General features: G+C 33.2%; 2 protein-coding genes across 2 annotated transcripts; one reads left to right on the forward strand and one right to left on the reverse strand.

The window, feature by feature from the left end:
- Positions 1-3260: 3260 nt before the first annotated feature.
- Positions 3261-9470, forward strand: LOC107888936 (WD repeat-containing protein 43). Its single transcript, XM_016813209.2, has 14 exons — positions 3261-3373; positions 3829-3921; positions 4057-4200; positions 4306-4421; positions 4844-4998; positions 5344-5432; positions 5561-6092; positions 6524-6694; positions 7068-7210; positions 7328-7407; positions 7673-7781; positions 8295-8369; positions 8444-8608; positions 9237-9470. Exons 2-13 carry the CDS (start codon positions 3832-3834, stop codon positions 8588-8590), a joined length of 1851 nt encoding a protein of 616 aa, XP_016668698.2. The 5' UTR covers positions 3261-3373; positions 3829-3831; the 3' UTR covers positions 8591-8608; positions 9237-9470.
- An 801-nt stretch (positions 9471-10271) lies between these two features.
- On the reverse strand, positions 10272-12282 carry LOC107888937 (tRNA (guanine-N(7)-)-methyltransferase). Its single transcript, XM_016813210.2, has 2 exons — positions 11994-12282; positions 10272-11228 (listed from the first exon to the last, which is right to left on the reverse strand). The coding sequence occupies exons 1-2, from the start codon at positions 12105-12107 to the stop codon at positions 10440-10442; spliced, it is 903 nt and encodes a 300-aa protein (XP_016668699.2). The 5' UTR covers positions 12108-12282; the 3' UTR covers positions 10272-10439.
- Positions 12283-12800: the final 518 nt, after the last annotated feature.

A 12800-nucleotide genomic window follows, 5' to 3' on the forward strand; every position in this document is an offset into this window, starting at 1 on the left:
CTCCTCCCTTGCCTCCCCAAATAGAATGCTATCATCAATAAAGAATAAATGTATCATAGCTAAACCCCCTCCCCACTCTTTCTCCTTTAATTATGCCTTCTTGTTTTGCCAAATAGAGAAAACTTGATATCCCCTTTGCACAAATTAGAAAAAATGGGCTCAAAGGATCCCCTTGTCTCAAACACTTAAAAGGTCAAAATTGTTCCCCTCGCCTACCATTTAGAATAACCGAATAAGAGACCGTAGTTACACACTTCATCACCAAATCAATCCAGCCTGTGTTAAAGCTCATACGCTCAATCACCTTTTCCAAGAACCCCCACTCCACCCTAGCATAAGCCTTACTCATATCTAATTTCAACGCAAATGACCTGGTATATGCGAATTGCCTCTTCTTAAATGCATGCAATAACTCATAAGTAATGAAGACATTGTCTAAAATTTGCCTCCCTGGAATAAACACCCATTGAGCTTCATCAATACGGACATCTAAAACATTCCTTAATCTATTGGCTATTGTCTCAGCAATAATATTGTAGATAACGTTGCAAAGATTAATAGGCCGAAATTGTGACATTGCTTTCATATTGGAAACTTCAAGAATAAATACTATATTCGTTCTATTTATAACTATAATCTTCCTTGACCCATTCAGAACCTAGATATAAAATTGAGATATCTCATTTCCAATAATATGCCAATATTTTTGAAAAAATAAAGCTGGGAAACCATCCATAGCTTATGCTTTTAGTGGAGCCATACTTTTAACTATTTCCCACACTTCATCTTCTGTAAAAGCAACTAACAATTCTTCATTCATACTATCCAAAATGCTAAGCATGATCCCTGACAGTATAAGTTCACAATCTATAATTGAAGAAATCGTGAATAACTCTTTAAAATAATCAGATGCCACCTTGGTCATTTGCCTTTCCCTTGACACCCATGCCCCGTCCTTATCTCTCAATCCTCTAATGATATTCTTCTTCCTACGAATAGAAACAAAATTATGAAAAAAGTCGTATTTTGATCACCAAATTTAAGCCAATTAACTCTCGCCATTATTCCCAGAACAGTTCTTCTTTATCAGCCTTTATGTTCAAAGCGAGTTCAACTCCAATCAAATTCATCAGATTATCCTCATTAGAGTCAGTTGAAACCAACATTTCCAATCTAGAATTCAACTCATCCACTTTTAGTTTCCTGTGTCTTTGATCTTCCCTCACCCATTTGCTTAACTCTATTCCTAATTCTTTTAACTTCATTAGTACACCCAACCTTGATGACTCCCAAAATCCGTTAATGCACATTTCAAAAGATTCCTCAAAAATCCAATTCGCATTGAACTGAAACTGTGAATTATCCCTTTCCTTCTGTCTACTTCCATTATCCACAGTATCAACCAATACCGGACAATAAACGGGGAAAGCGTGCGTCAGATTCTTAACAGAATACCCGAGATATAGCTCTCACCAAGCCGAACTAGCCACCCTCTATCTAGACGTTCACGCACATTATTATCTAGCATCCACCCTCTTTCTCAAGTAAATCATTGACCAGAGAATCCCGAGTCTTTCAGATCGCATTCTTCCAATGCTTTTCGAAACCTCATCATTTTCCTTTCATATTGCAACCGTCCCCCTAAAGCGAGGTTAATTCTAGTTGTATTTAAGTGTTAAGCAAAGTATTATAAACCTAAAATTATAACTATTTAAAATTGCATTAACACCAAATATCAAATATGACTTTTTTTATGCGTTGAGAATTAAAAGAAATCAATTTCTTACCAATATCATTTGTACCGGTCATAACATCTCACTTCAATCATAAATGGAAACAAAACATTTTAGTTTCTGTTCTACTATAAATTCAGCTCGGTACTAATCGTACTAATGCATATTAGCACGTACCAATCTGTACTAGTTGGTACAAAATTTTAATATTTTTATCATAGGTTTTTATTTTTTATAACTATATTTAAAAATATGGATAAATCTCAAAATGACTTATGAACTTTGGTTCAAAATTAATCACTAAATTCCACTTAGGTTGTCAGTTAAATTACTAATAATAAGATGACTGTTAGCTTTTAAAATTGATATAATAGCAACTCTAATACTCAACATTTATACATTGTGTCAATTTAGTCTTGATTATGAAAAAATTAACCCTTAACATTTACAAATTGTGTAATTTGGTCTTTTTTTTATAGTTTTGCTTTTTTGTGCGTAAAATTTAGGGTTAATTATAAAAAATGCAAAAATATGAAAAATAGTATATTAGATGTTTGGGTGTTTCTATTTTTTTATATTTTTTTATCAAATTTAATTAATAAAATTGTTTTTTTAGATTTTTAGGTGAAAAGGTTATAAAAAAACAAAACTACAAAAAAAATAAAAATTACACAATATATAAATGTTGAGGGTTAAATTTTTTAGAATTAAGGCTAAATTGACACAATGTATAAATGTTAAAAGTTAAAGCTACTATTATGACATATTTAAAAGTTAGCACATCATCAATTTAATGGTTGGTAATAAAAAAAACAATTAAATAGTTAAACATTATTTTGTAACTTTTTATAATAATGTAACTAAAAAAATAATTTATTAATAATTAAATAACTACTAATATAATTTATATCCGAAAAAAAATTGGTGAATTTTGGATTATTATTAAAGCCAATTATTCGTCGGCTGATAGGCTTGAATGATTTGAACCGAATTTTAACAAAGTGAATTTCAATTTGAATCACTTCATGGGACATGAATTAAAATTTTAATAATAAAATTAATACTTTTATTTAAATTTAAATGAAAAATATAAATCTAAACTATTAAAATATATATTAAAATTAATTAATAAATTTGAAATATATATGATATTAAAATAATAAAATATATTAAATTATGTGTAAAATTAAAATGTATTAAAAATAAAATAAAACTTTAATTGAGTGACAAATTAAATATTTTGTTAATATAATTAGTGCGAATTTAAATTCCATCATATCTAGATCTTTTATAATTTTAAATTAAAAAATTAAAATATCTTATCGTAAATATAAAAATATATTTTAATAATTTTCTTAAATGAATTGATAATTAAATAATAGTATAGATAAATACATAAATATTTTTAATATTTCATTAATTTTTTTTAGAAAGTAAACTGTTACTCCAACTTGTTGCTTGGGTAAAGCTCAATTTGGGCTTAGTGATCCAAAGAGGTTTCAAATTATTTAAAAGAGAAGCAAAAGCCCAATCTTAAATCAAAACTCAAAAATCGCCCTAAGCCGCCACCTTTTTCAGCTACCGGCGGTTGCTCCCTCTGTCTTTGCCTTTCTCCATTGTTTCTCCATAGCTGCTATCCTGTAAGTCTCATCTCTGCTGTTTTTTTTTTTGAAAATTATGGTGTTTTAAGCTTAATAGAACAACAAATGAAACTCTTTGCGAAATAACTTAAAGCCTCCTTTTAAACAATCATTTTTTAAACAATCATTGTTTCTATCTTTCCTCTCAGTTTATCTTTGGTTCTTTTGTTTACCCTTTTTTAAGCTTATTTAGTTACGTTAACTATGAGAAACTCTTGTTGAAAGTTTAGTTTGAAAAAGCACCATTGGGGGGGGTTAAAAAATCTTAATTTTAATTCATGAATTGGCTTTTTCGGTTAAGTTCTTGTTTGGGCTTTCCTTATGTTTCTCTTTGTTTGCGTCTTCAGCTAAAGCTTTTTGATTCTGGGTTTTCTTTATTTTGAGCTTTGAATTTAGAAACTTGTATTTTTGCTTAATTGCTTATGCTAATGTAGTTCACCTTTTGATTTTTTCAGGATATGGGATCCTTGAATATTAGAGATGTCTTGACAGCATTTAGTCCTTCTTTGGACTATTTTGCTATTAGTTCTGGAGATGGTCGTATTAAGGTAGCTAAAGTCATTTCAAGTTTGCAATTGATTGATGATGATTTTGAGAACTAGTAGTGGTTGCAGCAGTTTATGGTTCAATGTGTATAAGGATGCATGTTTTTCTAAAAGAAATATTTTTATATCTTCTGTTAGATTTGGGACACTTTGAAGGGTCAAATTCAAACTGAATTTGCAGACATTATATCAAGTGAGGCAACAAACATATATCCTAAGGCAGAAAGAGGGCATCTTTCAATTGATTACAAATGTATGAAGTGGTTGTCTTTTGACAAAAAGGTTTGTCATTTTGTATGTTAATAAAATGGTTTTGCGGAATTAAGATGATGGGCCTTTTCTTCAATGATGAACTAACTTTTGGACCAAAAACTGTTAAATTTGCAGAAGAAAAGGAAACTTGGAAGTTCTTTGCTCATATTGGGAACAGGAAGTGGTGATGTCTTAGCACTCGATGTGTCTGCTGGTCAGCTGAAGTGGAAAGTCAGTGATTGCCATCCTGGGTACGCACTTCTTGTTGGATTCATTTTTAATCCCCTAATTTACCTTTGAAACCTAATGCATATATTTATGTTAATGATGTTACTGATTTTAATGCACACATATGTGGGATGCAATTATCAGAATGGAAGTGGAAACTCAGGACAAAGTAAAGTCATTACAAATAATAATTGAAATTCTATTACTACTGTACGCAAATATAAGTTATGTCTGAATTTTCACCTTCCTTGATGAGATCCCAGGAATTTATGCAATTTATATCTCAGTTCTTTAGATATGCATTTTGCGTTCTTGCAGAATGACAGAAAATTCTGATTGTATTATAATAAGCTCATGATGATTTTGGACGAATGCATTAGCCATTAAGTTTGGATATTGATTAGCATTGTTGTCTCTGCTCATTTTGTCTCCTAATGACTTACAGGGGTGTCAGTGCCATTGCATTTGCTACAAATGGCTCTTGCATTTATAGTTCTGGGGCTGATGGGATGATTTGCAAAATCGATTCATTGACTGGAAATCTATTAGGGAAGTTCAGAGCTTCTACGAAGTCAATATCCTGTATGGCTGTCTCATACGGTAGGTGTTTCTGCTTTTGACCCTTCTACTCTATGAGATACTTATGCTGAATCCATCATCTCAAGATGGACTTTATCTTCGATGATGGTATTTGTTTTACCAGGCATTTATGGTTTAGTATACCAGACATATATCACCAAGTTAGTGGTTGAAGAACAATAGTGGGACTCTGCCACATGAAACCAACTTTATTGCATATTCCTAAACATCAAATGTGATAAAACATATGAGATGGCATATAGGAGCTTCCCTTGCTTGTGTTAGATTGAAAGCATTCTTTTTCCAGGCTTTGGTGTTTGTTTCTTGTTGCTGATGTTATAACTTGGATTCGGACCCTTCTTTTAGATGGAAAGACGTTAGTCACGGCAGCTGGGCAGTTGAAGTCTTTTGATTGTTCTAATCACAAAAAGATACAGAAGTTTACTGGACATCCTGTAAGTGTTTACAAGTTATGTGCCTTTTGCAATCATAACATTATCCAATTAAGTGTACATGTATTTTGAAACTTGTGATGTTGTTCCCTTTGCCATTAGTTAATCAGTTGTTTTCAATAAATTCATAGGGATCTGTTCGGTGCATGATATTTACCGAAGATGGAAAATTTATCCTATCATCTGCTGCTGCTGAAAGATATATTGCTGTATGGAGAACAGATGGAGGCAAAAAGCAGTCTGCTAGTTGTGTTTTAGCAATGGAGCACCCTGCTGTCTTTGTAGATAGCAAATGTGTTAATGGTGATATCTATGTTCTTGCGATTTCGGAAACTGGTGTTTGTTATTTTTGGTATGGTCAGGATGTTGAGGCACTGTGCAATGCCAAGCCCACGAAGCTTTCAATATCTTTGGGAGATGGTTTATCTAAATCTCACAAAGGTGCATTACCTATGATATTCGCTGCAAAATTGCAAGGCGTTGCCAAGCAAGCATCTGTGCATGCATTTCTTGCCCATGGTTTGTTGGTAAAGCCATTGTTTCAGAAAATGGTCATGCAGTATGGTGCAGACATGTTATTGAGTAGCTCTCAGGATGGAGTCCTTTTGCCAAGGAGTCAATCCCTTAACAAATCAAAGAAAGGGCTCGATTCACAGAATAGAGGTACATGTGATCATAATTTGTAATTATGCCGGAATAGTAACTTCAGTATTATTTGGCAATAGCTACACGTGTTGGTTTCAATGCATTGTGAGCCTCACTTTCTTGGAGGTCCCCTCAATACAAAAACTTTGGGCCTATGATGTTTGTTCTTGATTTCTCGGATTCATCAAGTTGAACATTACAGTTATTCATATTATTATTTGTTGGGTGTGCAAAAAAAGTAATGCTCTTTTACCTGGTTGGCTGTTTTAATGCAGTCTTCAATTCCCAAAATGACTGCTATTTATCTTTTATTGCTGTTCAGTTCTTAATTTGTTTTTAATTTTTTGCAGTCCTAGACTTCTAATTCTAGTTTCCTGTCAGTATTTAGGATTATATATGTTGTCTTTGTTTGATTTCGCATGATAGCTAATTTTTTATTATGTAAACAGTAATTGCATTGGATCGTGCAAATGCTGAGGATGCCTCACTTCCAATCCCAAAGATTTTTTATCTTCACGAGGAAAGAGAGGATAGACATAGAAGTTTGAGTGTTGGTACTGACAATGTGATGACTGATTCCATTGACCATGGGAGCCAACAAAAATTTGTGGATGGAAAAGGTAAATGTAGCTTTCAAATATTTAGGTGTTCGGAGCATTATCATTAACTTTATTAGCTTCCAATTTTGTCAGTCCGTCTTGGTTAATAGTTCTTCTAAAAAGTTTGTGAATCCCATCAAAGTGGTTGCTATTGCATCTTCAGTATACCGGGTCTCCTTTAATCTTGTAAATGTGCCATAAGCTGGAAAATAAATGCTATATCAACAGTTCAAGAATAGAACCATTGCTTTCACCGATGAATAACAAATTGAAACAAGGACTGGATGGAAGCAATATGAATCTTTCTTGTTAGATTTCTTGATGTTATTCGAATATTTTGTTTTCAATATTTGTGCCCCTACTGATTTTTTATTGGTTATTTTGGCTTATGCAGATGCTTCAATAAAATTAGAAGCCGATTCAAAAGCACTTTGCATGGAGGATCAGTTAAGATCACTAGGAATACTTGATACATGTAACTCTGATTCTATCGTCTTTGATGGTATTAATCTTGAAGCTAATTTGCCACCAAAGAAGGTTCGTTTTTTGTTGATCTAGAACACAAAATCTAATATTTTAAGATTCCAAATATCTTGATTTTATTTGTAAGATTTAATTTCTTTTATTTAGCTAATTTTTGTATTACATTATCAGATGAGAGCAGCTATTTCTTCTATGGAGCCTGGTGACGCTCATAAGTTGCTTGAAGACTTGGTGAAATTGTGGCAATCAAGGTTTGCTTAAGTTTCCGTTACTTGCATTCTCTGTCTTAACATTTTGTATACCAATAAATTATGCTACTTGGGCTTGCGTGTGAATGTCGGCCACATACCCATTTTTGACATTCACCCGTGTCCAAGTTACTTGGTGCTAGAGTGAGTTTTTGTTCTCAATTTAAAGCTCATTTCATTTTGTCGAACAATCCTGCATTTCTTTTGGCATGAAAATAGCTACAAACATGATATGCTTGAAAATTCTTTCTTTTTTTGTTTTCTACAGGTCATGTAGTGGAAATTATGTTCTTCCGTGGATATATAGTTTGTTGCTGACTCACGGTCATCTTATGTCTCAAGAATCTGAAACCCAGATGCTTAATTCCTTATTGAAGGTAAATGTTGTGGAAGGAAAAATTCGTACCCTTTGTTTCTACTAGGAAGCATTCTGTAATGACTGGGTTCCAGGACACCCCTGCCCTGTAACCCTATGCATCCGCATATGACCGTCACCCTACGTGCAATTTTACTTCAAAGGTAGTGTCCCCTTTGGGGACCCATCAGACTCTTCAAGGATTTTTCTTACACATGTGCGCCTCCTTTTGGTTCAAACCAAGGTACTTGTGTTGCAAAAAAAACTGTCTTAATTGAGATATCCTTGTTCTGAACCAGAGAAGGCCCATCTGCAAGTTACATTTCCTTGAGGGGCCCGTAGTTGCTCAAAGAGGACAATAGTTTTTATGTAAGAGATATTTAGTGCAACATGGAAGAGATAATTTGGAACCCAATCATTACACATTTACCTTCCTGATTTCACTCTTCCTGAACAAAATTGCCCTTTTGTCATTAAAGAAATGATATCAATAAATGTAATTGTACTTAATATTCATGATGTCCCTTTTTCCCAGAATACCAAATCGAGAGGATTGGCCCTTCAGCCTTTGCTACAATTATCTGGGCGGTTACAGCTAGTAACAACACAGGTTGGTAACCTAATGGCGCAACTTAAATTAAATATTTATTCTATTTGATTGTATTTCTTATGTTCTTGAAACAGATTGACAAGGCGGCTCAGAACAGAAGTCAACACACCACAAGTGATCACAAAATGGATGAAAGTGAAGAAGATGATGATGACGATGTAGATGATGTTCTTTATGTGGAAGAAGATGAATCCCAAATAAGTAGTGATGATGATAATTAACTGCCTTCAGTGCAAGAGGTAATACTAAAACCATGTTTTGTTATTAATTCTGGGATAATTTACGGGAATGAATTTGATTGTTGAAGATATTCCCATTTTGTGGTGAACAATTCTCTGAATCTCGAGTCAAGTTGCTTTAGGTTGTCAAGATTGCCACAAAGCTGCTAGTAAAAATTGACTTATTCAGTGGTTGAAAATCTGTTGGGCCTAATAGGTAAAACTCATGATTCGGGTAGTTGATACTTTTTAGTTTTCTGGTCAGTGTTGCAAATCTGATCGAACTGGTTTTATTTTGTTGAAAATTTTGTCTAATAGGAAAACTTGTGATTTAGGTTGTTGATATTTTTAGGCTTGTGGTCATTGTGGTCCAGTTTGGTATGTTATAGTACCAGTGAAAACTGGTTGAACCAGTAAAAACCAGCTTTAAGCTTCTTTAAAAAAATTTAAGAACCAACTAGTGGTTGGAAGACGTGGAATGACCTTTTTCCGTTGGTATTTGGATCAAATTGAATCCTAGGGTCATCATTAACTCATTGTTGGGAGGGATTTAGTTGAATATTATCCCAGGCCCAAACAGAATTAGTATCCTTCTAGGGGTTTTTTTTTTAATTAATAATTAATTGTTATTGTTGTGTATCCATTGCAGATCCAAAGTTGGAGAATTGTGTGTTTTCAACAGAAGAGAGGCATTGTCCAAATTATTTTGTGCTGCTGCTTACTCATAAGATGTTTACATGGTCTAGTTTTTCATATTTGTCCACAATTTTGTCCCTCCCATTTGTTTACCATGTTACCCACGCTTGGGGTGAGTGTTGGATACCGATGCAGATATTTTACTTTTTTTAAAGCTTTTGAAAGATAATTACTTTAAACTTGGATACCCAACTTGAGTTCGAATCTATATGTTTAAATCCTGAATCTTGATTCCATAAAAAGTCATATATTATTGAAATATTTGTTGAAAATGAGTATGACGTGAATTAAACTCAGTACCAGCATTCTAGCAATACGAAACGAAAGTTCTATTTGGGACATCAATATGGGGATTGAAATATCGAATTAAGTGATGGCTAACTGTATTATTACTTTTCTTTTTTAAAATAAGGATATGAGAACATAATTATTACTTTGCTCCAAAGCAATGGGGAACAGAACAAAATTCGATGATGAAAATGAAAATAGTATTATTCAAAAGTTTTTATTTAAGTTATTAAGTTGTTAATTCTTTTTTAAAGTTTCAAGTGACTATGTGAGGATATGTAGTTTAAATTAGTATCCATCGATGAGTAAAAATATATATGTTGATAAAAGTTATTTAAATTTTAATTTGTGAATTCGTATCATTCAAAATTATTTTATGAAAAAAATTAAACCGTAAAAGAAAAGGAAATAGAGAATCCAGAGAACAAAGAAAGAGTTATATAACATTGATTTTAATAATCCACTAAAATTTTTTGAATAATTTAATCATCAAACTGTTTTTTTTAATTAAATAAATAAAGCTAAAGCTTATGACTAAAGTTGATTGTAATGCAACTCTCAATTGCTTGTTAACACGAATGCCATATAGGTAGGATAAGGAAGCTAGACTTGTATGCGAGTCAGATTTATCCATCTGGTCCGATAAATTTGGTTTCAGCCGGACAAATATAATTAAATCCAAGCTGGAAAACAATCAATATCATAAGAATTTTTTTTTTTTTAAAGAACTTTCCAATAAATAGCATATCAACTAACAAGTAGTTCAAAAACATGTTGATTCATCATGTTCTAGTGAAGTAACTTTAGAGGGAAAAAAAACACTATTATCTGACCAGAAAAATTGTGCATTGGCTAATGCTTGAACAGGTTAACTGTTTTCTTGTGAAGCCAGTGTAATTCGTCGGTAAACTGCTTGGAAAGTCTGCCCGCCATTCCGAGCTACCTTTTTTCCTTCTTCAGTCGCGGTACTCAACAGTTTTACAACAGGATCACCATCGAGCTCCATCTCTGAGAGGGGTTCAAACATCGGATGATTTTGCAAACAAGATTTCATCCATTCTCCAAGTTCTTCCACGTCTGTAATTGTGTATATAATCCCACCAACTTTAAGAACATAAGCATACTCATCTAACAAGTGAGGACTGATTACCCTACGTCTATGGTTTTTCTCTTTGAAGTGCGGATCCGGGAACAAGAAAAACATCTTCGACAGCTGCCCTTTCTCAAAGTAATTCGGGAAGTATTTCATTGAATTAGTTCGAACAACGGAAACGTTCTGGAATTGACCGGGATTTGCCAACCTTAAACCTAAAATCCTTTCCTTCACATACTTGGTCACTTTATCCCTAAGCTCCATCCCAATCATTAGTGTTTCAGGGAAAAGAGTTGAAAGACTAATTAGAAGCCCACCAAAACCACAACCAATATCCGCAAACTCAATCTTTTTGGAACCATCAGAACAATCTGATGAGGGGAATAATTGAGGGTAATGAAGTGAGTAGTCAACATGGCTAGGGGAAAGTGGAACCGGGAAGTGCGAGTCACTTAGAGGATTGCTGTGTGCTCTTGCTCGATAGAATCTCTTCCGAGGCAAGCCAGTTGACTTGCTTATAGTCGGGTTTGCCTTGTTTTGCAACATAATTCCCCTTTGCAAGCTCTGCAACAAGTTAAAACTTCAGATAAACATAAGCGAGAAACTAAAAACAAACATTCAAATAAAAAGAATGATAGCAAATCGATTCTTCCTGAAGCCATTCACCATCAAACAGAAAGTTAGAAATATATAAAGTAAAAGACAATGTTAATCCGACTCCTCATTTTTTTTTTCCTTGAAGTACTAACATCTGATATCCACGTCTAACTTATATCTAGTAACCCTTCAAATACATGAAAATCTTGATAAAAATTGAACACACTTGTGTTCGATAATCACACCCGAGTCCAAGTAACATTGGTAAAAACAACACAAATTTTATATCCATAAATCCAAACAATAGGAGCCTTAAACCCCATTTCAAAAAACCTACTTAAACATCAAAATCCCTAACCCAGTAATGATAATTCATAATCAGATTAAAAAAACCTTAAACCCAACTAGCATCATGTTGGCCTTAGGTAGTACATTGTTCCGACATAGTCATGTCAGACATGAAAATGAGTGAGAGTAAAGCAATCAAATGCTGGGTTCTTATGTTATTAATCCCAATAGAAGAAAAGCTTGAACATAGGCATTTCATAGACTTTCAAGTTTTCCCAACAACCAAACAGAGAATAAATCAAAAACACTTATAAAAATGAGAACTGTCTCAGGAGATATGCAAATTACTAGTTAAACATCAAATAAACAAAAGAAACCCAAATCAATAAATCCCAAATAAAATTATTTAAGAAATTGAAAACTAAATTATTTCAATGGAATTACCGGAATCAGAGAAGCAAGAACACAAAAATCTTTGGTTTCTTCGTGTAGGGCGGCGCTGTGTTTCAATCGGGTTTGTTTCGCCTTGTTCTGTTTCAAACTCCTTTTAAGTTTCATAGATGATCGAAACGCTATCGTTTCAAATAATGTTATGGCTTGGGGAGCTTAATACCTCTTTTGCCCCCTCTACTATAACTAAATTATCGCGTTGGTCTCTGTATTAGTGTATTTTTTATAGGCCTATACTTTTTGGACAGAATCTATCAAATTTAGCTCGACCTCATTAGAAGCCTAGTCTTAGCTTTGTCGAGTGCAATGTCAGGGAAGAATACTCAACCTCACTTGTCAATCCATCACCTTTTCAAGCTTAACATCGCTCCATTTTATCTCCTCAATTAACTCCAACAATAATCTTAACTAACAGCTAACCATTTTATCATGTATAATTGGAGTAGAATACTATGATGGGGACCTATGTCAAGTCATCCTTCCTTTATAAAATACCTTCCTCCAACATCAAAGTAGGAGAAATAAGAACTCGAACATTTATTGCATAATAATAATGTTAAGACTCTCTTAATTTTTTTATATAATGTGACTGTATAACTTAACTATTATGGCAATAGCTTTATTAATTTGTTTAAATAAGATTTTGTTTTTTATTACATTTAAACAAGCACTTAACTTTATCCAATTAAGCCATCCATTGGTATATTCCCAACTAACCTGTCATTATGTAGAAGTAGACTATTGTTTGTTATTTTGTGTGAAACTGAAGTTGTTGTCTTTTTTTCATATTTTCCTTCAGAT

Source organism: Gossypium hirsutum, chromosome A09, assembly GCF_007990345.1.
Source record: "Gossypium hirsutum isolate 1008001.06 chromosome A09, Gossypium_hirsutum_v2.1, whole genome shotgun sequence".
Lineage (NCBI taxonomy): Eukaryota > Viridiplantae > Streptophyta > Magnoliopsida > Malvales > Malvaceae > Gossypium > Gossypium hirsutum.

Bases quoted from the DNA above. Each gene is read 5' to 3' on its own strand.
- LOC107888937 (XM_016813210.2), bottom strand. From the start codon at position 12,107: ATGAAACTTAAAAGGAGTTTGAAACAGAACAAGGCGAAACAAACCCGA. The intron at 11,229-11,993 runs GTAATTCCATTG...AACTTGTTGCAG, and splicing joins TTCTTGCTTCTCTGATTCCG to AGCTTGCAAAGGGGAATTAT.
- LOC107888936 (XM_016813209.2), top strand. From the start codon at position 3,832: ATGGGATCCTTGAATATTAGAGATGTCTTGACAGCATTTAGTCCTTCT. The intron at 4,999-5,343 runs GTAGGTGTTTCT...CCCTTCTTTTAG, and splicing joins CTGTATGGCTGTCTCATACG to ATGGAAAGACGTTAGTCACG. The intron at 7,782-8,294 runs GTAAATGTTGTG...CCTTTTTCCCAG, and splicing joins TGCTTAATTCCTTATTGAAG to AATACCAAATCGAGAGGATT.